We start from the raw sequence: 27,284 nt of genomic DNA, 5'->3' as shown, positions 1-27,284 counted from the left end.
CAAGAGGTTTAGATGGGGTGGAGTTTATTAGGTGTGTTCAGGAAAGTTTCCTGACACAATATGTAGATAAGCCTACAAGAGGAGAGATGTACTTGATCTGGTATTGGGAAATGAACCTGGTTGGGTGTCAGGTTTCTCAGTGGGAGAGCATTTTGGAGATAGTGATCACAATTCTATCTCTTTTACCATTGCATTGGACAGGGATAGGAATAGATAAGTTAGGAAAGCATTTAATTGGAGTAATGGGAAATAAGAAGCTATCAGGCAGGAACTTGGAAGCATAAATTGGGAACAGATGTTCTCAGGAAAATGCATGGTAGAAATGTAGCAAATATTCATGGAATATTTTCGTGGCGTTCTGCATAGGTACATTCCAATGAGACAGGGAAAGGATGGTAGGGTACAGGAATCATGGTGTACAAAGGCTGTTGAAAATCTAGTCAAGAAGAAGAGCTTACAAAAGGTTAAAAAAAAACTAGGTAATGATAGAGATCTAGAAAATGATAAGGCTAACAGGAAGGAGCTTAAGAATGAAATTTGGAGAGCCAGAAGGTGCCATGAGAAGGCCATGGTGAGCAGGGTTAAGGAAAACCCCAAGGCATTCTGCAAGTTTGTGAAGAGCAATAGGACCAATCAAGTGTGACAGTGGAAAAGTGTGTATGGAACCGGAGGAAATAGCAGAGGTAATTAATGAATACTTTGCTTCAGTATTCATTACTGAAAAGGACCTTGGCGATTGTACGGAGGACTTGCAGCAGACTGAAAAGCCTGAGTATCTAGACATTAAGAAAGAGGATGTGCTGGAGCTTTTGGGAAGCATCAAGTTGGATAAGTCTCCGGGACCAGAGGGATGTTCCCCAGGCTACTGTGGGAGGCGAGGGAGGAGATCACTGAGCCTCTGGCAATGATCTTTGTATCATCAATGGGGATGGGAGAGGTTCCCGAGGATTGGAGGGTTGCAGATGTTGTTCTCTTATTCAAGAAAGGGAGTAGAGATAGCCCAGGAAATTATGAACCAGTGAGTCTTACTTCAGTGGTTGTTAAGTTGAGGGAGAAGATCCTGAGAGGCAGGATTTATGAACATTTGGAGAGGTATAATATGATTAGGAATAGTCAACATGGCTTTGTCAAAGACAGGTTGTGCCATATTTTGCCTGAGTGAATTTGTTGAGGATGTGACTAAACACATTGATGAAGGTAGAGCAGCAGATGTAGTGTATAAGGACTTTAGCAAGGCATTTGACAAGGTACCCCATGCAAGGCTTATTGAGAAAGTAAGGAGGCATGGGATCCAAGGGGAAATTGCTTTGTGGATCCAGAACTGGCTTGCCCACAGAAGGCAAAGAGTGGTTGTAGATGGGTCATATTCTGCATGGAGGTCGCTGACCAGTGGAGTACCTCGGGGATCTGTTCTGGGACCTCTTCTGTCCATGATTTTTATAAATGTCCTGGATGAGGAAGTGGGGGGATGGGTTAGGAAGTTTGCTGATGATACAAAGGTTGGAGGTGTTGTGGATAGTGTGGAGGGCTGTCAGAGGTTACAGCGGGACATTGATAGGATGCAAAACTGGGCTGAGAAGTGGCAGATGGAGTTCAACCCAGATAAGTGTGAGCTGGTTCATTTTGGTAGGTCAAATATGATGGCAGAATCTAGTATTAATGGTAAGACTCTTGGCAGTGTGTCAGATCAGAGGGATCTTGGGGTCTGAGTCCATAGAACACTCAAAGCTGCTGTGTAGGTTGACTCTGTGGTTAAGAAGGCATACGGTGTATTGGCCTTCATCAATTGTGGGATTGAGTTTAAGAGCCAAGAGGTGATGTTACAGCTGTATAGAACCCTGGCACCCCACTTGGAGTACTGTGCTCAATTCTGGTCGCGTCACTACAGGAAGGATGTGGAAACTATCAAAAGGGTGCACAGGAGAATTACAAGGATGTTGCCTGGATTGGGGAGCATGCCTTATGAGAATAGGTTGAGTGAACTTGGCCTTTTCTCCTTTGGAGTGACGGAGGGTGAGAGGTGATCTGATAGAGGTGTACAAGATGATGACAGGCATTGATTGCGTGGATAGTCAGAGGCTTTTTCCCAGGGCTGAAATGGCTAGCATGAGAGGGCACAGTTTTAAGGTGCTTGGAAGTAGGCACAGAGGGGATGTCAGGGTAAGTTTTTTTTGCAGAGGGTGGTGAGGGCATGGAATGGGTTGCTGGTGACGGTGGTGGAGGCGGATACAAAGAGTCTTTTATGAGGCTCCTGGATAGGTGCATGGAATTTAGAAAAATAATGGGCTATGGGTAACCCTAGGTAATTTCTAAAGTAAGTACATGTTCGGCACTGTAGGTTTTCTATGTTTCTATGTTGCTTCAGTATTATTAATGATTACAGTCTAATATGGGGATAGCGCTTCTTCACAGGCCAGATAGAAAACATTAAACTTGAAGAAGAATTTGGTAGAGACGGAGCACAAGCTGAATCCTGGGTGAAACACAAGGAGTGGAGATGATAACGGAACATTTTGGAATGATGAGTAACACACACAGGATGTTGGAGGGACCCAACAGGTCAGACAACATCTATGGAAATGAATAAACAGTCGATACTTTGGGCCGAGACCTTTCTTCAGGACTGGAAAAGAAGGGGGAAGATGCCAGAATAAAAAGGTGGAATAATGTTCCTCAGTTCTAGGATGCAAAATCCCAGGAATATGGAGCTAGATCTATTAACTAAAAAATTTCACATGGGATTTGGTTACTTCTGCGGAAGATGATGTCCAACCAGTCCCTTGGGTGGTAATCCAGAGATGGTGGAGTCATTCACATCCTTGTTTAGAAACCTTTGCAGAAATAGGCCTCAGAAAGGATACCGGATGCTACTTTCCCAAGAAGGTCCCATTTAAGTTTTTACAATAAATTCACGGAGAGGAGCTCAAAAGGCTGCCATAAATTCCTATCTGATGTTGCTTAAATTAAATTGCCTATCATCCCAGATTAATAAGAAACTCCTAAACTCTGGAATAGTTTTATAGTAAAATCTGAATGAACAACAGTGTTTTGAAATGACAGAAAAGATGCAAAAATATTGTCCACTGTTGTTTAAGCCTTACCTGGGTCGGTGAAGTTTCCATCTTCAAGCCAGTATTAGATATAGTCCCACATAAATTGCCATAATTAACACTACACAGATAAACAATCAGAGGCAAAGAGGTCCTAAAAACACAGAGAGGAGAAAAAAATAAGAAATGCATAAATTTAACTACAAGACATAGAATAATGGATAGATTTCAGATCTAGGTTCTGAATTGAATCCAGAATACAGAAAGTCTTTCTGTCTTGATCCATTCTGAAGCATTTTGAATGAGTTCTCACTGTACTCGTAAAGGAAGAATACAAAGTGGTTGAGAGGTTTTTGCATAGGAATACAAATACTAGGTCAAGCATGCAACAAACAGTTCTAATTACCAAATTAAAAGAAATAGGCATTTACACATATATTCACCTTGGGAAGAGTATAGTGTAGGTTTAACATAAAGATACTAGGACACCATTACATTATACAAACCATGGCTCTGCAACCTGGAATTTACAAAAAGAAAATAGGTGATTTGATCTAAATTTTCAATATATTGAGTAAAATAAGGTAGATAAAAAATATTTCCCTTGGTTAGAGCCAGAGAGTCTAAAAATTACATCGGGTCTGCCAAGTGTGAAGTTAGTTTGGAAGTCTCATCTGCAAATTGTAATTGCTCCTGTATTCATTGTTAGCTTTCAGTACGAGTCTGGGAAGTTTGTTTTAAGGGATATGGTGTAAAGAGGAGAATAGGTAGTTACAGATGAGCAAGAATGGTAGAAAAAGTTCAAGGCACTAAATAGATTTACCTTTTATTGTGAATCTACCATTTAACCACCTGATCTTCACTTAACCTTTTGTACTACGGGAATACAAGACTGGGTTTTTTGAAAATTTTCATGATTCTTCCTGAAAAGGATTTGGGGTCTGTAAGTAAATAAAATGTTGCAAATGTTTCATGAGAACAATGACTTATTGCAGTCATTTCTGTTGGATATGAATGAGATTGGTACTTTGCATGGTCTGGAAAGGTTTAGTATTAAGTCCCATGTCTGTTTCAACTTCATCTTTTTCACACTTTGCCCTGTTTTTTAATTCTGAAAAACTGAAGAATTTTGTTCACAACATGAAAAGGCATAGCAACCAGGAGGTCCAAATTATTTTGTTTTTCTGTGTTCCGCTACAAACTTCATCAGCTATTTTTCATTCCACTTACCCAGTCCAATTTAAACTATAATATCTAAGTTCCCTCTTCCATTTCTAGTGTTTATCGAGGTTGACTCTTTGACACCCCAATGCCTAATGCAAATTGTAGCAGGTGGTGGGGACAGGACTGAGCCCAGAAGCATGTGATTATAGAGCTCTCCCCCACAAGCCCCTCCATCACGACTCTTCAAACCTTCTCCATCTTCCAAACTATTTGTCATCCAATCCCGTGGCTTACCCCTAAAGTCTACGGAACTTTGTAAAATTGTTTTTGAAGGCTAGTAGAACCATGTCACGGAGGACACCAAGGTTTAGACATTCTCTTCTACTTGGAGTGACTGGCTAGGTAGGACATCGCCTTACTAATCCACAGTAAACCGCTCAAGTGTTTTTACTGCTGAAGTTTTGTTTAAATGGACTCTTCAATCAGAATTGTATTTACATGGAATGAAATATTTGTGGTTCTTTTTAAAATTTTGAATTGCAATCTATTGATGTGTCCCTCATTCTTCATAAAGGTTGTCAATGGTTTATGAATCTATCCCTGACTCTTGTCAACCCCTGATAGGTACCAACTACTTACGGAGATAGATTGCGTCAATCAGGTCGTATAGGCCAATAACCTGGGAGCAAGGAAAGGAAAAGATTTTCGTGCTGGCCAGCACCACCTCCTGCTGCCTGGTGCACATGTAAGCACTGTGGGTGTGGGTGAGACTACACTTTTGACATTCAGTTCATTATCCTAACAAACCCAAAGACTGAAGTTCACCTATGATGAATGGCAGCTTGGACCCATTTCATTCAGAATCAGAATCAGGTTTAATTTCACTGGCATATGTTGTGAAATTTGTTGTCTTTGCAGTAGCAGTACAGTACAACACAAACTAATGGAAAAAATGTAAATTCCAGAAAAAATATATATGTCCATAACAGTTAAATTCAATAAGCAGTGAAAAGCTTACTGCCCATTATGTTGTTGGCATTTAGGGCAGCAATGCATCTCTGGTGTTGTACAGGGCTTCCTTCAATGTATCAGTAGCTTGGTTTTCACTGCTGTCAGTCATGCGAGTCCCGGGTAGAGACTCAGGAATATCACTACACTCCAGTGCAGAAGGATTCTTCATTGCTGTTTCCATAGCAATTTTGTTTTTTTACCAGTCAGGGTTGTTAGCCCTGAGCTGAACCTCTGAACGTGAAGGACTGGTGGACCACTTAGTTTGGTCTCTACCCTTTGATGAGTTTGGCATAGGTGACCCTTACCAAGGCCCAAAGCATAAAGACCTGACTCCAGCCAGCTCTCTGGGTCACTGAGGCACGCAAGCCTCCAAAGCATGACAAGTTTGTGGTTCTCTTGGAGGAAGAAGTGCCAAAATAGAAACAAAAAAAGTAGTGAGATAGTCTTCATGGGTTCAATGTCTAATCAGAAATAGGTTAGCAAAGAGAAAGAAGCTGTTGCTGAATCACTGAGTGCGTACCTTCAGGATTCTATACCTCCTTGATGGTAGCAATGAGAACGAGGCATAACCTGGCATGATGGATGCCGCCTTTTTTGAGGCATCAGTCCTTGAAGATGTCCTGGGTACTGTGCAGGGTAGTCGTGCCCATGATGGAGCTGACTAAATTTACAACTCTCTGCAGCTTATTTCAGTCTTGTGCAATAGCCACACCACCCACATCCCTCATACCAGCCAGTTGGAATGCTCTCCACAGTGGGTCTGTAGAAATTTGCAAGAGTCTTTGGTGACTTACCAAATCTCCTCAAATTCCTAATGAAATATAGCTGCTGTCATGCCTTCTTCGTAGCTATAACTAGCTAGTATATCACACTTGTATGCCTTGTTGTCACCATCTGAAATTCTGCCAACAATAGATGTCAGAATTTATAGATGGCATTGAAGCTGTGTCAGGTCACACAGTCATGGGTGTAGAGAGAGTAGAGCAGGGAGCTAAGCACACTTCCCTGTTGATTGTCAGGGAGGTTCACTCGTGGAAAACCAAAGATTTTTGTTCACAACTTGAAGAGATATAATATTAGTAGTTCTACTCGTGAGAAAGCAAATGGCTTACTTCATTTGCAAGGTGATGGTGACATCGATGGATGTGGTCTTGCTGACTGGGATTGAGTAGGTATAATTCCCTGAGCTACAAAGAAAAACACACAGTATTTTCATGAGATCAGACGACATCAGCTCCAAATGCCACAAGCTCAACAACAGTCAGAGTTTCAAACAGCTTTTTGAGGGTTTCTTTTTATCAATCTAGCACCATATGCAAATATAGAATACAACTATTAGCATGGAAACTAAACATATTACTTTGTTCAAGGTGAGGAGGAACAAACCATGTAAAATATATTGGAATATAATATCTGGGTCAGCTCTTCATTCAATGTTTTACATTTTAAATAATGTTCTCAGTTTTTGTCTGGATGTACTGTAGATTGTATCTTTCCTGTGTAGTTCATCATAAAAGTTCCTTTGTCTTTCTCTTCAAGACAATCTGGTAGTTTTATGGTTACCATTATGGTTATCGGTTTTCTATTTCAGGATTTTTTAAAACTGACTTTACATCTCCTTGCTGCAGCGGTTAGATCAGATTTATGTCCCATGATCATTAGACTAGCCCATGGGATTACTGGTTTGGAAGCATAATCATCAAGCCACTGTGCACAGTGGAGGCCCTTTTTGTTCAAACAACACCGAGTAATTATTATGTACAGGAGTTGTTTTATGTGGGAAATACTGTATTACTCCTGCTATTCTACTGACCAGGAAACTGGAGCTCTCTTAGTCAATAGAAACTGGATTTATCCAGCAGGAACTGCATAGTATTTAGTTGATTATCAACACTGACAATTGCATCCTCCTCATTCTTATTCCCCAACTCTGATATTTCACTTCATTTCAGTCAGTACATCCTGCTGATGTTTCTCACCTGCAAGATCCCTGTGACAGACAGTACTGCTCCGTGATTTCCAGACCATTCTCGACAATTTGGGTGGAAGTTAAGGTGGTGTTCTGCCCTTTAGGGAGGAGAAAAATAAGAATGATTCCAATCTAATCATCGAGAAACATGCATGTGCACATGACAGATAGTGTAGTATTTGCATGTGGTGGGGTAAATCTGATACTTGCCATCGGTGATATTTATTTATTATGTTAATATAGGGCATTCTGTTAATGTAGTGTGTATACTGAGTATTGCAAAGACACAGGTAATATGGACACAAGTAAAATTTCCGTATCTGTGTATTCAAAGTATTAAATGAAATAAAAACACAGTAAATCATGGAAAAAATCTCAACTTTACTATGCTTCACATCTCTTCAATCATTCCCCACAATCATCCATTGTTATATTGATAAGAAAGCCTAAAACCTGAAAATGAGGCACGGGCAGGTACAATCCAACCTATCCCTGATTTACCACAACCACTGTCAACTCTGTGCTGCAATGCCTGTCGCAGCACAGAAAGTATTATGTCCCACAGCCGTTTCAATAATTTGATTATGTCCTCACATTGGTCCCATTCCCAAACTCGTATAGGTCTGGCTCCCTTGTGAAAGTTTGTCCAGTGACAAACGTTCTGCTTGCTAAGAAGGGTGTTCATTCAAAATTCAACATGATGGGTTTCTGCAATTTAATAAATAGACTATCTGAACAAATCCCTGCTCTTCTGAAATTCACACACGTTATGTTCCTGTTTAAGGAAGTTAAACAAAAAAAAAAATCCCCAGTCCTTTTAAAACTAAAGAGTTTAATAGAATATTCAAAAGCATTTGGCTTCTAAAATTTGTGATTTCAGTCCAAACTATTTGAAACTCCCTTAGAGTAGTGTTCATGCATGAACATGTTTTTTGGGCGGCTGGGTCCCAAATGAATGCAACATTTTTTTTCTCAATGCCATCACACACTGAATGTTTAATTTAACAAGCGATTTAAGCAAGACGTTCCTCCACCCAGGGAGTGGAGAACCTGAAAGTACTGGAGACAAGTCATTAAATTATTCACGGAGGAGGCAGATTATATTTCTTAATGCCAAAGAATTTAAGGAATATGGGGAGGAGGAGGAGGGAACAGGGCACTGAAGCTGATGATCAATCATAAAGCAGGGGTGAAGGACTAAACAACTTTCCCTTGCTCCTTTTATCCATGTTTCTATTTGCATCATTATTGTAACTGGTAAATAAATAACTGATATCAAGAGAAATATACAGCTACTTTAGTCACTTTGTAAACATAATTTGGGTGAATGGAGCCCTTTCTGACTGTTGGCAGCTGGTTCCCAAGCAAAGTTATTTCTACTCTGTTCCAATAAGCTGCTATAGTCCCAACCTCACTTTCTTGCACAGATGTGACATTTCTCCATTTCCCCCACAGCAGTCAAATTGTCCAACTGCTGATTACTGCCAATCAGTGCTGATGACAAACATTTCCGGCCTGTGACCCAACAAACACAGTTAAAATGGTCCAAACGTGCGGTGGAAAAGCAAGGTGGTAGAAATGTTAAAAAATATGCCTGACTTGGCAACTGTTCTCTGACATTAACAGGATCCCACTGAGAAACAGAGTCGGATACAACAAAAGTAGCCAGGAAAATGCATATGTACGTGGCTGGAACTCACAGCCTGAGTTGCTGTCAGTTGAGTCTGTCTGCTCCGTGCTTCTTTGTCTTCTCGCCTGCAGGCCAGGCAGTTTATTCTGCATGCTGGTAAAGTGAGGAGGGAACTGTGACTTGCCGTGGATGTTTAGGATCTGCGGTGGTGAAGGACTGTAGTTGTTCGAACTGCTGATCCCGTCTCTGGGAGACATCCGCCTGATGTTATATTCATTCTGATTCTCATTCACGGAAGATTTGGCTTTGATGTTGCTGGTGGCGGATGTGCCAGGTTGATCTGAAATCGCCAGAAATATTAAACAGAAAACGTCAGCGGCATTTAAAGGAGGAAGCAAAATAAACCTGAAGGTGAAATGGGAATTGCACTTACCCGCAGTGGGATGGTTAGTGCTAGCTGAAGAAGGGGTCAATGGGATGGTAGTCACTGGCAGGATGCTACTGCTGGGTGGATGTGTAGAGTTAAGGAGGCAGCATAATACTTCACACGGAGAGGAGAGGCATAAGCTAAGTGGACGAGGGGAGTGGGACACAGGAGAAGCAGGTGAAGACATACCAACTGCAAAAAGAAAAAGCGTTTGCAACATAAAAAGTGATTCAAGTATAGAAACCGAACTTTATTAACACAATTCCAACTTAGATTTGTAAAATACAACTTTTATACTCTGCTAGTGTGTGCTTCACAGAAGCAGATATACTGTACAAGGATTTCTCCAAACAATACAAATAAGTTAACTATAGAGCTTTTGAAAGTCTAGTTGTCATCTCCAATGGAACATACATAAGATAAAAGGAAATTATGTAACATTTCTATCAGGGCAACAAAGGTGGCTCATACTGTTGCCAGCAAAACTAATGACAGGGCAGGTGTGATGGGCCAAATGGCCTAATTCTGCTCCTATATCTTATGGTTTAAACAATTACTGAGATGTGGGCCATTGGGTATGGTGTCACTACCAGATATTTAGTACTGTTCTGAAATGGTCTTGCAATAAATAAAACCATTTCTCCACATGCTACATCTTTGTGGGTCCAGGCTTTGGATGCCTAGGTACAGGCATCTGAAAGTGAAAAATACAGTTTTGAGTTCACTTCTCAAAGTCATGAAGGCTGGAACTTGGAATGAGGTAAGATTTGATGGGATTGCTTCGAAGGACAGGCATGGCAAAGATGGACCAGTCATCAGTGGTGGGAAAGAACTGAGGCAACAGGAGTAGTATTTCATATTTCCTGAATGCTCAGTGTTTTGCCTTTGTAGATGCTTTATATTGGATGGTGGGTAAGCTGGTAAGTTTACAATGTTGGATTAATGGCAAACATCGGAAGAAATTCCTAAAACAGCCTCTTAATGTTCCAGCCAGATGTGACTGTTTTCGGGCTCCTTCAGCCTGCTGTGTGCATGCTTGCCACTCGCACCCAACTCAACCTCCCGCTGTGCTGAAGTTATGATGCAGCGAACGAGTTGTGCATGCACTTGACCCACGACCTTCAAGGTGAATGAATATGTACAATCTTTCACTTACTGTTTACGTTGCTCCCAACTATCAGAAATCACGCATGGATATCCATCCAACAAAAAGTTATCAGGGCATGCCCGCGAGTTTCTGGCTCTAACAATGTGCATTCAGAATTTCAACCCTACTCTGTCCCAGACTCCAGCAGCAGCTTCATCTTCAGCTGGTCCAGATAGATTTAACCTACCTGGTTGTTGAGCTCCAATCGAGTCGTGCGAGCCTAGAGGCGTGGACCAATGGTTTTCCGTTGAGGTGGAGTCTGGGTCGGTGTTTCCAAATGGTCTGCATGTGAAACAAAATCAGTCATATTTGCATACGTAAACAAATGAACCTGGCAAAACCAATGTAGTAGATCCTCAGTGAAATCTACTTCCATCATCTGGCTGTTGATCAATGAGGTCATTTTAATTTAAAAAATGAGTGCTGAGAAGAAACTGAGATTTTCCAGTACTGGGACAGTTCCATTCCTAGGAACTAAATCACATGGGTCCATATTCTATAGTGACCCATATCATATTGCTCTGCATGTATTTGCTATCATTCCTTCATTTTATTCAATAGAATCAGAATGAGGTTTTTTATCACCGGCACGTGACTTGAAATTTGTTAACTTAGCAGCAGCAGTTCAATGCGATACGTAATATAGAAGAGAAAAAAAATAAGTGAATCAATGAATCAATTACAGTATACGTATATTGAATAGATTTAAAATCGTGCAAAAACAGCAATAAAATATATTTAAAAAGTGAGTAAGTGTTCACAGGTTCAATGTCCATTTAGGAATCGGATGGTAGAGGGGAAGAAGCTGTTCTTGAATTGCTGAGTGTGTGCCTTCAGGCTTCTGTACCTCCTACCTGATGGTAACAGTGAGAAAAGGGAATGCCCTGGGTGCTGGAGGTCCTTAACAATCGACACTGCCTTTCTGAGACACCGCTCCTTGAAGTTGCCCTGGGTACTTTGTAGGCTAATACTGTACCCAAGATGGAGCCAGGTAAACTGACAATCCTCTGCAGCTATCATAGTCATCCTATAATTACCCATAGTTAAAAGTAGTGGAATATATACTGTATCACATTATTAGTACTACCAGATTGAAAAATGCTTTAAAATATATGGGAAAATTTGCATACAGTTTCCATGTGTCGGGTCATTTACAGTATAACCTGAATAGCTGCTGAATGGTTTTCTTGGCTTAGTTATATTACAATTGATAACATGGGACAATGCTAGAAATATATAACCTCCATTTTCAAACCTATCAAATCCACCAAAATATCACCTCAAAGTATCTCATCAGTAATTGTCTCATGTGAAGGTAATGCCAATGAGCTCCTGTAGGAAAGGAGGAGGAGGGAGGGAGAGGGAGAGGGGAGAGATAGATAGAGATAGATGGTATCTGACAGTAATTAGAATCCATCCCAGAACAAGCCCTTCTACAGTTTCCCTTCTTGTTTATCAATTATTTTGGGAGATTGAAAGCTGGAAGGATCTCTGTTTATATTTTATCTACTCAACAAATTATGTTTTAGTGGAAAGTTTTTTTTACCTATTATTACATAGCAGTCATTTAATACACAGCAGAATCCTACATGATTATGATACAGTGAGCAAGTTAGAGTGACCCAGTTTGAATGGTATTAGCTGGTGAAATGTTGGCCAACAGCACAGGAGAGCTCTCTGAATTCCAGATACTTCAAAGGCATCTATCAGTATCTACCTGAACCCACAGGATGTATGGCATTTAATTCATAGCAACCTTTTTCAACGCTGTACTTTCACCAGAACTGCAACAGCTTAAGAAAATGCCCTACGACTACCTCCTCAAGGATGATAAATAATTCTCGGCCTACCACTGACTCCCACATTCAGAAAAATGAATGAAAGAATAAAGACTGATTAAACCAATGAATGAAAAGGTGGCAGGAGAAATAAAATGTGGGAAATGCAGCAGGAATAATAAAAATGTTTTTTTTCTGGTGAGAAACAACTATATAACCATATAACAACTACAGCACGGAATCAGGCCATCTCAGCCCTTCTAGTCCGTGCCAAATTAAACGTTGGTAGAGGGACAGATTCTGATGTATCGGTCATAATACCTATAAAATTAACATGAACCTGCAGCACGCAGGAAGGAAAATTATATGCTGGTCTTTGATAGGTCTCAAGAACAGGAAAGGGCTTTACTGAGATCACACCTGGAGTACTGAGTGCAGTTTCAGTCTTCATATACAAGAAGTATATCTTGCAGTACAGAGTCCCTAGACTGATTCCTAGAATGAGGGGCTACCCTATAAAGAAACATGGAGGAAGACTGGCTTTTAATCATTTGTGTTTAGAAGAATGAGAGACAATTTTACAAATTGTGACAAGGTAGATGCTGAGGCTGAAGGATCCAGAACCCTCCGGAAAACAGTTTGATCATTTGACTCGGAGGATTATAAACCTTCTGAACCAAGGTGTTTTAAGGTTAAAAATCTTAGGTTTTTAGTCTCTGGGACAGAGGATCTGACAGAAAATTGGATAAGGTGAAGAATTAGCCATGATTTTACTCGTGTGTGTGTGTGTGTGTGTACATGCAATAATGTATACAAGTACAATGCAGAGTGTTAAAATGACATCAATTATAATCCAAATTTTTATACCAATGGCCCTGAATTGATCCAGATATTGTAGATTTCCAAGAAACATGTCATTAACATAGAGGAACACTATTTGGTCTTTCAGGGAATTTCTGCACAAATTATCCTGATTAGGAAGTCTAAAGACAATCCACCTACCCATCAGCATCAGCGCCATCATCATTTCGCAAGTTCAGCACATAAAGGGTGGACATGGATATTACACTGAGGAGGAAAAAGACAGCTGCTTATTCAAGGCACAAGTTAATGAAGACTCACTCTGGGCTAAAGGTTATTACTCTAGCAACTGAATGTCTAGCATATTTCAAGATCTTACAGCAGGTACTGAAAATATATCAAGGATAGGACATGCAATCTTGTTGGACATCAGGGCTGAGACAGGATCATAATGCCAAATCTTAACTGGGTTAGGGAATACTGTAGACTTTAAAATCCAATGAGCTTCCATATTTGAATCAGAATATCCTGGAGAATACTATCAGGGTTAATAATACTCCAAGATATTGTGATTGGAATATGGAACCATAGGTGATTCATAATTAGCAGATGATGTCTGGATTTTAGTTTGTGACTATGAAACAACTTATTCTGCTCAATATAAGTGTTACTCTGTGCCTGTGAAGGACTGGAGCAATGTCTCATTGGTTTCATAAGGCAGGCTGGGTAGTGTTGGAAAAAATTCTCAGTAAATTCTTCAAGGTCTCCTTAGTATTAATGAAGGTAAAGCAATGGATGTTAGGAAGACATTTGATAAGATTCCCCATGATAGGCTCATTCAGAAAGTCAGAAGGCTTGTGATCCAGGGAAACTAGGCATATGGACACAGAATGGACTTACCCATAGAAGGCAGAGTGTGGTTATAGTTGGAACATTTTCTGTCTGGAGGTCGCTAAACAATGGTGTTCTACGAGGATCTGTTCTGGGACCCCTACTCTTTGTGAGTTTTATAAATGACTTGGATGAGTAAGTGGAAGGGCGGGTTAGTAAGTTTTCAGATGACACTAAGGTTGGTAGAATTGTGGATAATGTGGATGGTTGTTGTAGGTTGCACTGGGACAATTGACAGGATGCAGAGCTGGGCTGAAAATGGCTAATAGAGTTCAAACCAAAAAATGTGAAGGGATTCACTTTGGAAGGTCAAATTTGAAGACAGAATACAGGGTTAATGGTGGGATTCTTGTCAGTGTAGAGGAACATACATTAAGAAGGTGTATGGTGTGTTGGCTTTCATTATTCTGGGCATTGAGTTGCAGATCTATAAAACCCTGGTTATACAATACTTGGAATATTGTGTTCAATTCTGATCTCCTCATGATAGGAAGGATGAGACAGTTTTAGAGAGGTTGCAGGGAAATTTACCAAGATGCTGCTGGACCAGAGAGCATGTCCTATAGGAATAGGTTGAGTGAGCTAGAGATTTTCTCTTTGGAGCAAAACAGGATGAAAGGTGACTTGATAAAGCTGTACAAAGTGATAAGAGGCAAAGACAGAGTGGGCAGCCTGAGACTTTTTACGCAGGGCAGAAATGGCTAATACAAAGGGTGTCATTTTAAGGTGATTGGAGGATGTTCTTAACACACGAGAGTAATGTGTGTGTGAAATGTCCTGCCAGGGTGGTGATAGAGGCAGATACATTTGGGGCATTTAAGAAACTCTTAGATAGGGACATGAATGCTAGAAATTGAGGGCTATGTAGGAGGGAAGGGTTAGATTGATCTTACAGTAGATTAAACAGTTGGCATAACATTGTGGGCCAAGTGGTCTGTACAACGTTGTTATGTTCTCAACTGCTAAAGATGCATTATCAAGTAATTAATCAGCCTTTTTCATGCACCAGGCTGAATGTGCAAGGCCTTAGTTCTTACCTGAATGCCATGATGATAACAAGAGCTATGATGGTGCCTTGGAGGAACTTCTGGCTAAGGCAACCTTGCTCTGTTGGGTTGGGAGGTGTCTGGAAGTGGAAAAATACATGGTTATCTTCAGAAGATAGCTTGCCTTGACCATACTGATGTCTAAATAATAATTGCAGATGGTTTTAAAGTCATGAAGTTAGTCTCAGTCAGCACTCAGAAACTTCTATCCAAATCTCTCTCGAAGGAGTTAACTCTGCTTTACATATGGGTTTATCATCAGAATTTCATTAGTTACAGTATATTTAGGGAATGAATTATTAGAATTATTTGCCAGAATTATAAGAAATGAATTATTTTAACCTCAGGCTAGATTTGCAAAGAAAAATAATAAGTAGGTTAACTCAATTAAACAGAAGTAGATCAAAACATAATTCACTAAGGTAAAGGTAACAAAATTAGACTGAGTTAGGGTACCGGTAGTAGAGAAGCAAAACTTTGTTTTTAATGTGTTGTAATCGGAACATACTGTGGCCAGGATTTATTGCCCTCTTTCAGTTGCTTTTTATCTAGTATCTAGTTGATACAATCATTTCAAGGGATAGTTAGAGGGAAACACGCTGTTGTGTTAATAGAGTCTCATAGAGGATAAGAAAGGGAAAGCAGGGGCGATTTTCTTCTCTAAAGAATACTAGTCAACCAGTTGATATTTAATGACAGTCCAACGAAATTCATTGTTTTAAGACTCCATGTTTTAACTAAATTCAACTCCTCTCATTACTGTTGTAGGGTATGAACAGAAACAAATATGGACATAGTAAAAATACCAAAACACAGAGATTGGAGTTTAATTTAAAATGCAATTCCTTACCAATTTTCGGTATTCATACCTTATTGCCAACTTTTGGGTGCCTTTTCTTATGCCGCCCACTTCCAGCCCGACTAAAATGGCTACCAGTTTGGCTGTAAAGACAGAGAAGTGTTTCCTAAATTCAGAGCTCCAAGAGAACTCTTCCTGAATGTTTCTTCTTCAGCGCATTGGGTATATCAAGAGTTGGCACAACAGCATGTAAAAGCCTGAGGCTTCCTTATGTCTGATGTGACAAGCACTTTGCAATGTAATAGCAGGACATTCAACACTGGGAGTCCACATACATTGATAAATTCAGGTTAGAGCTCTTCCATATCATAAGCATTACTATGATCAATAGTATCTCCAGGAAATGCTGCCTCTAGAAGACATCCATTATCAAAGATCCCCACCATCCAGACCATGCCATCTTGCAGCTAACGTTGGGCAGCAGGTACTGAAGCCTGAAGTCCAACACTACCAGGTTCAAAAACAGCTACTTCCCTTCAATGACTCAGTTCTTGAACCAATCAGCAAAACAGTGATCAATTCAGTTTAGCAATGCTATGAACAATTTGCATAAAATTGACTATGTTTTATTTCAAATTGTGTTCTTTCTAGTAAATACTGTATACAACTTACATCTTCATGATGAGTGTTGCTGGTCTGATGCTATATGCTCAACTAAGTTTTTCATTACACCTGTGTATACATGCATTTGTGCATACAACAATAAATTAATCTTCAGCTTTGAAGGAGGATCCAAACTAGGTTTTTCGTGTGTGCTTTCACCAGGCACTACATATCCTTCTACTCCTAGAGTTCCTTTGTCAAATATGTCCCGGCTTACACATTTACAAGTTGCAAAAAAAACCCCAAATTCACTCCCTAGTGGCCTTTGCTCATGCTATGAGAGACATTCAGGTGTAGTTGGGCACCTATCCTGATGCACAGCCAGGATTTTATTCATCAGTATCGATAACAACAGAAGTTGTATGTATTCAATAGATAAAGGGAAAACCAGATGAAACACATTTGAAGTTTCAGAAGGCCTTTGATAAGTTGTCACAAAAAAGATGATTAGGTATAGCTGACTGCAGATAAGACACTGGCCTGAACTAAGGACTGCTTAACTGCAAAAAACAAAGAGAAGGAAAGAGTTGATAATGTTCAGATTGGCAGGCTGTTATTGATGGGGTGTTGGGAGGAATTAATAATGATTCAACAGCTACTCACAATCTACATCAACGATTTTAAGGAGGTGATCAAATATGATATACCCAAGTTTGCTGTTGACACAAAGCTGGGCTGTGAGGTGGTTGCCGAGAGGCTTTGGGGAATACAGACGGGCCAAGGACATGGCAGATAGAATAAAATGGAGAAAAATATGAGCCCACTCACTTTGGTAGAAAAAGAAAGAAGGTTAAGTTTTTTTTAAGATGGGAAACTGAAAGGTGTTAATATGCAGGTAGAATAAGCAATTATAAAGGAAAATCGTATGTTTATTTTTATTGCATGTGGATTTGGCTAGAAGAGCAGCGAGTTCTTGCTCCAGTTATACAACACCCGCTAAGATCATTCCTGGTATATCAAGTACAGGGCTGGTCTTTCTACCTAAATAAGAATATACCTGCTTTAGAGAAAGGCCAGTAAAAGCTTAACAATTTTTTTCCATTTAATTTAGAGATACAGTGTGGAACAGACCTTCCCGCCCAATGAGCCATGTTGCCTAGCAACCCACCTATTTAACACCAGTCTAATCACAGGACAATTTTACAATAACCAATTAACCTACTAACTGGTATGTCTTTAAACCATGTGAGGAAACCAGAGCACCTGGAGGAGGCCCATACAGTCAAAGTGAGAACATACAAACTCCTTACCGATGGTACCAGCAATGAACGCTGAACTCCGAACTCCAACGGCCTGAACTAACCGCTATGCTACCATGGTGCCTTAGGTGCCCTGAATTGATTTCTTGGGATAGTCAATCCGTTTTACAGGGATTGATTAAGTGAACTGGACCTATACCCGCTTGTGGTGAAGAATTTCATTGGATCGAACAAAATCCTTGTGTATCCAAAGGCTGGACATGAAGATCGTGATTCTTCTGGGCACAAGAAGCTATGATCTCAAAATGAGCCAGTCGGAAGTGAGCAGAAATTTCTTCATCTTCAGGGCAGCAAATCTTTGGAATTCTCTACATAAGAGGGGTTTAGAGGCTCAGTCGCTAAGTAAATTCAAAACAGAGATTGGCAGATTTTTAGATCTTTAGTGAATTAAGGGATATGGTACTAAGCAAAAATATTAACCAAGACTTCATTGATAACAGTAATGACAAGAGGCCTATTCCTGTCTCTACGTCGATACGATGTTTGTGGCTTCATATCTGTCACAGTATTACTCTGCAGTAGTGTACTGGTGAATTCAGACCTCTCAGTGAGATCAACTGAAACTGACGTCTGGTGCAGGTAAGATGGGCTGTAAGATTCTTTAAATTAGCTTTCACCTCCTCTACCTCGCACTTATTTCTTATTAGAGGCAGACACATACATGTGAACTTGAGGGACTTCCGGACAAGGCTTCGCAGTGATTATAGATGGACGGGGAAGAAATACATCCCGTTTCCTGACATGTCTGACTGGCGCACAGATGTTATCATTGTGTGCTCTATCGTAGCACCCCTCGGCTATGACCAACCCATAAAAGCCCCTGGGATTCAGCTGCAGGTCCGCTGAGTGGTTAAATGTGCCAGCATCTCACCTCAGTATCTTTATTACTTCTGTGCTGCAGTGTGTTGGCACAGAAGTTACGAAGATCTGTGGAGAGGGTATAGCTGTTGATTTCTAACAAACAGCCAGCCAAAGCAAATACCATGATAGCCTGGAAAAGCAGTCAGGCCATCTCCCGGTGCCCTGGTGACCTTCTTGTACCTTAGTGTCCCTCCGCTGACAGTGGACTTCATGCTGTCCAACCGCTTTAGCTTGGCCAGCTTCCGGCTCCAGGTCTCCAGCTCGTTAATCCGTGTCTCAAGGTTGTCAGTTAGTTTGCAAAGCTCCTTGACAGCTCCCACGTTCTCCATGAAAATCCGTTCCTGCACACCAGAAATGGAAACAGAAGAGCAAAAGAGCAAGTGTAAAATTAAATGTCTCGTGCATTAGACTATAACCAGTATAATGGTATTGCGCTGATTCGAACAGTGGCCAATCAGCTCGCGGAAACGTGAGACGGCGTAGCTCACTCAGGTTTGCCGATGGAGTCATTAGACGGCGGTTAGTGGCAGTTTGGTGTTTGAACAGCAGCCAGTTAGCGAAAGTGTGAGAAGACAAACTTCACTCAGGGCTGGCGACTGAATACATAAGGCATCGATTCACGGCAGTCTGGTATTTGAACCATGGCCAATCAGTGATCATGATTGATTGGCAAGAACAAATAAAAATAAGGCAGGGACAAGTGGGGTGGCTATTGTTGGAATGGACAGTGATAGAGTGGTTATTTGCAGCTTCAGAAGGAAGAGAATTGAGTGAGAAAAGGTGAAAAAGCTGTAGATAGAGCCCCCCCCCACCCCATTTATTTACTGTTTTCCTTTTTTATGTTTGCACAGCTAGAACAATAGGGATGCCAGGCAGGATAATCAAATGCTCCTCTTGTGGGATGTGGGGAAGCAGGGAGATCTGCAGGGTCCCTGGCAACTTCACCTGCAAGAAGTGCATCCAGCTGCAGCTTCTAACAATCCATGTTAAGGAGTTGGAGCTGTGACTGGAAGAATTCTGGATCATTCAGGAGGTTGCGGGGTGATAGATAGGACATATAGATATGTAATTACCCTCAAGGTGCAAGGCACAGGAAACTGGGTGACAGTCAGGAAGGGGAAAGGTGCTAAACTGACAGTGCAGAGTACCTTTGTGGCAATTCCCCTCAAAAACAGGTATACAACTTAGAATACAGTTGGGTTGGGGGTGTGGTGACCTAGCAGATGAAAGTCATAGTGGTCAGGTCATTGGCACTGATTCTGGCATTGTGACTTAGAAGGGAAGTGGTGAGAAGAGGTGAGCTGTGGTGATAGGGGATTTGTTAGGGGGACAGAAAGGAGGTTCTGTGGATGAGAATGTGATTCCCGGATGGTGTGTTGCCTCCCTGGTGCCAGAGTCCAGGACAGCTCAGACCAGGTCTTCAGCATTCTTAAGAGGGAGGGTGAGCAGTCAGTGGTTGAAGTTGAATTTTGAGTATTGTATGTAGTTTTGGTCACCTATTTCCAGGAAAGATGTAAATAAAGTTGGAAGAGTACGTAGAAAATTTACAAGGAGGTTGCTGGGACTGGAGGGCCTGAGTTATAAAGAAAGATTGAAAAGTTTAAGACTTTATTCCTTGGAATGTAGAAGATTGAGAGGAGATATGATAGAGATATACAAAATTATGAGGGATATAGATAGGGTAAATGCAAGCAGGCTTTTTCTATAACTACAGCTAGAGGTCATGGGTTAAGGGTAAAAGGTGAAAAGTTTAAAGGAAACATGAGGCTAAGCTTCTTTACTCAGAGGGCCGTGAGAGTGTGGAATGAGTGCAAGTGGTGCATGTGATCTCAGTTTCAACTTTTGGGAGAAGTTTAGACAGGTGCATGCACGGCAGGTGTATGGAGATCTATGGTCCCGGTGCAGGTTGATGGGAGTAGTCAGTTTAAATGGTTCAGCATGGACTAGATGGGCCAAAGGGCCTGTTTCAGTGCTGTACTTTTCTATGATTCTATAACTCTATAAATGTATATGAACATTAAGATCAAGCTACATCATCAAAGATTTTGTATTGATCTATAAAATCTCCTGAGGGAACATTTCAAAGTATGCTTTGCACAGAAAGTAGGTAAGTAAAACCATGGGTGCCACAATCCAGTCCCGACAAACCTGTGGTGAATTTCCTACTGCCTCAGATATTCCATGGAATGTCGATTCCTATAAATGGCCTTTAAATATTGGTGTAAATCTGGTTCAAATTTCCCATGGCAAAAACTAAGGTGAGCGGAGGAAAGTTTAGGGGAGATGCCAGTTACACAGAACGTGGTGGATGCTTGGAACGCACTGCCCAATGTGGTGGTCGAGGCTGATATAGAAGCAACATTTAAAATACTCTTAGATAGGCACATGGAGGTAGGAAACATGGAGGGCTATATTCTGTGTAGAGGAATGAATTAGATTTGTTGTGGAGGGGTTAATATACTGGACTGTACGGTTCTATGCTTAATGACATTTCTCTTCCTGTAACTGGGCACCCATCTGCCTTTCCAGCACTGCCCCTTGTCATTAATTGATAACGTAGAGGAATGAATTAGATTTGTTGTGGAGGGGTTAATATACTGGACTGTACGGTTCTATGCTTAATGACATTTCTCTTCCTGTAACTGGGCACCCATCTGCCTTTCCAGCACTGCCCCTTGTCATTAATTGATAACGTAGCTTCTGGAGACCGCAGGTGTGGAGGTGAGAACAGGATTCCTGATCATTTCCATTCCAGCCAGCAGAGGGCGATCTCTACCTTGTTAACCACCAAGAAATTCTCGATGGTCTCTCCATTGGCACACACCACGTCCCCTGACTCCTTCACGGCCTCAGGCAGAATCTCCTGCACTTCTTGTGCGATAACACCTAATGGGAAATTGCATGCTCAATATTACAAAGGTAGCAGCGGTAAAATAAAGTCACAGTGACCAAATTAAAAGGATTTTGTTATCTCTAAATAGGGGTTGAATGGGCAAAATTAGGAACTGTGTTGGCATTTAATCATTGTAAAGGTTTATCCAGAGTCAAATCCATCAGAATCAAGTTGTTGCACTTAACACGTTATCTACCACCACACCTCCCATGTTCTCCTTTGTTAAGATACCAATCTTAGCTTGAGATACGGCTCAGTTTGAGGATTGAACTTTGACCATATCACTTCATAAGATTCAGGATTTACAGAGCCATCCAAGGAACCCATTGTTACCCTTCAGAGTTCCCTATCAGTTCCTCTCTGAGGTGATCTGCTTCCTAGTGTTAGAAGCTGGGAATGAAAGAGAGGGCTGGATTTGACCGGACTTGGAATGCCAGGTACTTAAGGAACTGTGGGACAGTCATCTTTCACCTCCAGCCCATGAATTCTCATCCATCTTCCAACCACTGAGAGTGTACCTGTCTCCGAAGCATTCTCGAGGCCTGCTGTGGCAGCGAACTCTGGCTTGTACTGGTAATGGACCAGTCGCATCTGTGTGATCCTCCTCAGCTGCTCCGTGGTGTCGACCTGCAACAGCAGAAAAACAGTAAGGATGTTCTCTGGCCTTTTGTTTCTGGAAGTGATGTTTAAATCCAATCAGACTAACGGAATGATAGAATTTTAAAAATACACTTACACCATTATTAGACAAGCTGATAAACAAATATCAGAGAACGCCATCGTGTATACAAAACTGAGATTAGACCAAGACATGATTTATAGTCCACTCAAACTCTCTTCCATCTTTCTTCATCTATCAATGACATCCATTAATCTCTTTTCATTCATTTAGCCTTCTCTACACATTTATAAGATTCATTCAACTGTAATTGGGAAATCCACTTTCTCCATTTACTGCTGTATCCACCACTGAAAAATTATTTTTAAAAAATTTCTCTTTGAGCACTTGTAGTTGTTTTCACAAAGAGAAATTTGTATAAATTTGCTTGTACAAATACAAGCTTCCTAACTCTTCTTCATATCACAAAACATTACTCTAGCAGGCCCCTGAAGTGGGAAGGAAAGATAAATAAGATTTCAAACAAGGACATGAAAAGCCAACATAAACAAGAGGAAATCTGCAGATGCTGGATATCCAAGGCAACACACACGAAATGCTGGAGAAACTCAGCAGGCCAGGCAGCGTCTACGGAAAAGAGTACAGTTAATGGTCTGGGCCGAGACCCTTTGGCAGGACAACATTTTTAAGAAGAAAATTAGATTGGTTGACAGCATATTGCTGTCATTTCTCATTCTATCTACATTGCATAGTAGTCGATCGCTCACTGAGAATGTAGGTCAAGTTGTTCTCTTTTTGTCTTATTTGGTCAACCAGCCTTCATGTTTCAAAACTTTGGGCAGGAGCGCAGATATCACATCAGAAATGTTAAAGATAATATGATTAATTTTTCAGCTATCTGCATCATTACAAATTTAATGATGCAACTAGAGAATTTATCAGAATCAAAATCAAGTTTAATACCACTGGCATATAGATAGATAGATAGACAGCACAGATGCCCTGTGCAGGAAAGCACAGAGTCGACTGTACTTCCTCAGAAGGCTGGCGTCATTCAATGTTTGTAGTGAGATGCTGAAGATGTTCTATCGGTCAGTTGTGGAGAGCGCCCTCTTCTTTGTGGTGGCGTGCTGGGGAGGCAGCGTTAAGAAGAGGGACGCCTCACATCTTAATAAGCTGGTAAGGAAGGTGGGCTCTGTCGTGGGCACAGAACTGGAGAGTATGACATCGGTGGCAGAGCGGAGGGCGCTGAGTAGGCTATGGTCAATCATGGAAAACCCTGAACATCCTCTGCACAGCACCATCCAGAGACAGAGAAGCAGCTTCAGCGGCAGGTTGCTGTCAATGCAATGCTCCTCAGACAGGATGAAGAGATCATTACTCCCCAACGCCATTCAGCTCTACAATTCAACCACCAGGGGCAAGACATGTTAAAGTGCCGGGGTTAGGACTGAGCTTAAGTTACCACTCAATGCACTTTAGTAAACTATTTAAGAACTTTTTAAAAGCTATTTATTAATGCTTTTTGGGAGGGTGATTTTAGATGCATATCATATTTATACTGAGTTAAATACTGTATGTAATTAATTTTGCTACAATAAGTGTATGGGACACTGGAAAAATGTTGAATTTCCCCTTGGGGATGAATAAAGTATCTATCTATCTATCTATCTATTGTTGTCAGCTGGTTTTTCCCTCACTCTGACAAATTACTTAATATAGCAATACAGTCAACTCACTAGCAAGTAAATCATCCATTAATTCCTATTCTCCTGCTCAAAGGCATTTCTTTCTTCCCTTTCCATTCTTTCAGCTGTAAGCAATGTTTTGTGGTTTTTCCTGTTGTGTTCACTCGTGCAATTGTGTATACATTAGTTAGGTTCATTACAACATGTAAAATATATTTTGTAACTTTTATTCATTTTGTTTTTTTAAAACAAAGATTTTCCTTCACCTGTACAACCAAAATAATTCATAGTTATATAGCACTTGTGATGAACCATTCTACCAACATTCACAGAATTTTTGCTGATAGAAACACCTTGAATATAATGTGACACGAGGAGACATTTCCCCAAAGAAAAGAATAAGTTAGATATCAAAGAAGAATAAAGAGAAGATTTTGATGAAGATATACACCTAAAATGAACACTTAAAGATAGATGGAGATGTTAAAAAAAGCTATTTGAAGAGGTTTAGAGATTTTCCAGTAGTCAGTTTTCAATAGTCCAGTTCTGGCAGGGGAGTAGATGGCAGTGTCTCAGATAAATCTAAGTAAAATCTTAGAGGATTTTCTTTACTTCAGCTTGAAAAACCTAATCCATCTTACCTTTACTCATTCATTTCCAGAAAAGTTCATCTCCACTCACCTCCTGGATGTTCTCCTTTGCCCGAGCATCTGATGGATGCATTAATGAGCCCATGACTTTCACATTCCCATGGACAACCAGCGCTTCGTCAGGACGGTCTGTGTTGATGCCAACTCGACCATGGTGAAAGACGGTGTCAGGAAGTTGACCACGTTGCCACAAGACATCTGTGTCGCTCTCAAACTGCCCAGGGTTTGATGCCTGTAGGGATTGGAGACAGAGTTTACAAGGTAGCGACAAAGTAACCTCAAAAACCTTCATTTCCAATTACTACAAATATTTATAATTCTGTTGCATTTTTACATTTCAGTGCCTTCAATTAGATGAAACTATGGAAATGAGCTGCTTCCAGGTTCACTTGATTATAGAGAATCACTTAAACTATGATTTCACTTGTAGACCAAACCACAAACAAAGAAATTAGCTCAGAAACAGATTTAGAATTAGGTTTACTATCACTGGCAATTTGTTGATTGGCGACAGCATTACATTGCAATACACAGTAATAAAACTATAAATTACAAAAATTATATATATAAAATGAGTTAAATAAGCAGTGCAAAAAGAGAGGGGGAAGATATCTGGGAGGTAGTGTTCATGGGTTCAATGTCCACTCAGGAACTGATGGTGGAGGGAAAGAAGCTGTTCCTAAAACATTGAGTATGTGTCTTCAGGCTCCTGTACCTTGTCCTTGATGGTAGAAATGAGAAGAGGGCATGTTCTGGGTAATGGGGGTCCTTAACGATGGATGTCGCCTTTTTGAGGCATCGCTTTTTGAAAATGTCCTGGAGCTGGGAAAGCTAGTGCCCATGATAGAGCCAGCTGAGTTTACAACTTTCTGCAGCTTTTTCTGATCTTGACAGTGGCCCTGGCATACCAGTTAGAATGCTGTCTATGGTACATCTATAAAAATCTGTGAGTGTCTTTCATGACATAACAATTCTTCTTAAACTCCTAATGAAATATATCTGCTGACATGCCTTCTTTGTAGCTGCATCAATATGCTGGGCCTAGAATAGATCCTCAGAGAAGTTGATAACCAGGAACTTGAAACTGCTCACGCTTTTCACTTCTGATCCCCTGACTGGTGTGTGTCCCCTCAACAAACTCTTTCTGAAGTGCACAATCAATTCCTTTGGTCTTACTGATGTTGAGTGCATGGCTGTTGTTGCAACACCACTCAACCAGCTGATCAATCTCACTCCTGTATGCCTCCTTATCACCTTTTGAAATTCTACTAGCAGTAGCTGTGCCTACCCACACAGTCATGGGCATAGAGAGAGTAGAACAATAGGCTAAGCACGCATCCTTGAGGAGCACTAGTGTTGATTGTCACCAAGGAGGACATGTTATTTCCAATCCCCACAGATTGTGATCTCCTGGTGAGGAAGTCAAGGATCCATTTGCAGAGGAAGGGATAGGGCACACTTTTGGAACTTGTTGAATAGAACTGAGTGTATGATTGTGTTAAACACTGAACTGTAATCAATAAACCCTAGTCTGACATAGGTATTGCTTTTATCCAGGTGATCCAAGGCCAAGTGGAGATCCAGTGAGATTTCATCTGCTGTAGACCTATTGTGGCGATGGGAAAATTGCAGTAAAAATTCCAGGTCTTTGCTTAGACTGGAGTTGATTCTAGCCTTGACAAATTACCAACATCCAAAACAGGTGCATCATCTTCTGCAGTATAGGCTGATAGCAGCTTGTGTTGGGTGTCTGTGAGGGCATGCTTAGAAGTATCAGTGCTTCTACTTAAATCAGAAAGAGGAGCAGGAGTAGGCCATCTGGGCTGTCGACCTGCTCTGCCGTTCAATAAGGTCATGGCTGATATGGCCATGGACTCATCTCCATCTACCTGCCTTTTCCCCATGGCCCTTAATTCCCCTACTTAGCAAAAATCTATACTGATCCTTAAGCATTGTTTAGACAGATCGAGAAAAAATCTTCTGATCCTGGAGTTGTAAAGTTTGGAAACATCCCATAAGTTGAAAAGTAGAGCAGGAAGTGGGTCAGCAGGTAATTCACTCATTCAAGGCAGCCAAGAAAAGAAGAATCTAATACTAATTTATTATTTCCATTGGGAGAAACAGAACTATTGGTTCTGTTCCTGTGGAGCCTTCCCTGGTCTCTGGTCCTGCAGAGATCTTGTGTTCCTGGATTTAGAAGTACTAACACGAGGAACTGCCAGACGTAGAATCCCATCCACTGTCGGTGCTGACCCGGCCTGCAGTGACACAGTCTTGCTGCTGTACACTTTGCTGCAGACTTAAATGCGGCATCTCTAACTGGCAGGTGGAGTCTGAGAAGCAGGAGAGACCAGTTGTGATACTGATACCCAACAAACAGCCAGGGTTACAGACATTTCTAAATCATTAGAGAATTCAGACAAATCCCAGGACTCCCCCAGAGCACCAAAGGGCGGTTCTGTGTGCAACAAACACGTGCCCCCAATCCCCACCATCCCTCCTGCCCCTTTTCCACTTTTAACAACTGCTCTTTTCATTGTATAAGTTTATTTTAAAATTCAAAGTGCTGAAATTCTATAATGCACGGAAACAATGAAATGCTTTGCTTTTAATTGCTTGCCAGCATAAAATCACAAAACGATGCTTTCCCAAATGCCCTTTCCTGAATCCATTAGGTCTCTTCAAGCAGTCGCAGACGTCAGTACTGTTTCGTCATTATGATCAAAGAATCTTTTAGGATGCCCAATACAATTACAGGCCACAGTGACAGGAATTCAAGACCGGCTCACGATGGAGATGTAGGATAAACATTCCTCTGAAGGCATTTTGTTCAAGCTCAATATGTATTGAAGTAAATTAGTTAGATTTGTAATAATACGCAGACACACACACACACACACACACACACTCGAGAAAGACGACAAAGAGTCACATACTA

The 27,284-nt window shown here is 40.9% G+C and overlaps 1 protein-coding gene and 1 long non-coding RNA gene across 9 annotated transcripts in view; one reads left to right on the top strand and one right to left on the bottom strand.

Annotated features, from left to right (window-relative positions):
- Nucleotides 1-27,284, bottom strand: part of myrf (myelin regulatory factor) — a 264,892-nt gene that overhangs the window by 10,988 nt on the left and 226,620 nt on the right. For all 8 annotated transcript variants that reach the window (XM_059975651.1, XM_059975652.1, XM_059975657.1 and 5 more), the window contains 13 exons: nucleotides 24,378-24,578; nucleotides 21,908-22,016; nucleotides 21,273-21,382; nucleotides 18,677-18,837; nucleotides 15,784-15,856; nucleotides 14,906-14,994; nucleotides 13,179-13,244; nucleotides 10,586-10,680; nucleotides 9,258-9,443; nucleotides 8,895-9,164; nucleotides 7,205-7,292; nucleotides 6,338-6,412; nucleotides 3,102-3,204 (listed from right to left, as the gene is read on the bottom strand). In XM_059975651.1, the coding sequence (XP_059831634.1) occupies nucleotides 3,102-3,204; nucleotides 6,338-6,412; nucleotides 7,205-7,292; nucleotides 8,895-9,164; nucleotides 9,258-9,443; nucleotides 10,586-10,680; nucleotides 13,179-13,244; nucleotides 14,906-14,994; nucleotides 15,784-15,856; nucleotides 18,677-18,837; nucleotides 21,273-21,382; nucleotides 21,908-22,016; nucleotides 24,378-24,578 (1,626 nt within the window). The remainder of the gene's footprint in view (nucleotides 1-3,101; nucleotides 3,205-6,337; nucleotides 6,413-7,204; nucleotides 7,293-8,894; nucleotides 9,165-9,257; nucleotides 9,444-10,585; nucleotides 10,681-13,178; nucleotides 13,245-14,905; nucleotides 14,995-15,783; nucleotides 15,857-18,676; nucleotides 18,838-21,272; nucleotides 21,383-21,907; nucleotides 22,017-24,377; nucleotides 24,579-27,284) is intronic.
- Nucleotides 11,025-17,853, top strand: LOC132397210 (uncharacterized). Its single transcript, XR_009513302.1, has 3 exons — nucleotides 11,025-11,389; nucleotides 13,126-13,310; nucleotides 17,428-17,853. It is a non-coding gene; the product is annotated as an uncharacterized LOC132397210 (long non-coding RNA).

This window comes from Hypanus sabinus, chromosome 7 (genome assembly GCF_030144855.1).
Source record: "Hypanus sabinus isolate sHypSab1 chromosome 7, sHypSab1.hap1, whole genome shotgun sequence".
Classification (NCBI taxonomy): Eukaryota; Metazoa; Chordata; class Chondrichthyes; order Myliobatiformes; family Dasyatidae; genus Hypanus; species Hypanus sabinus.
Note: the sequence above shows the minus strand (reverse complement) of the source record. Positions and strands in the feature narration are given on the sequence as shown.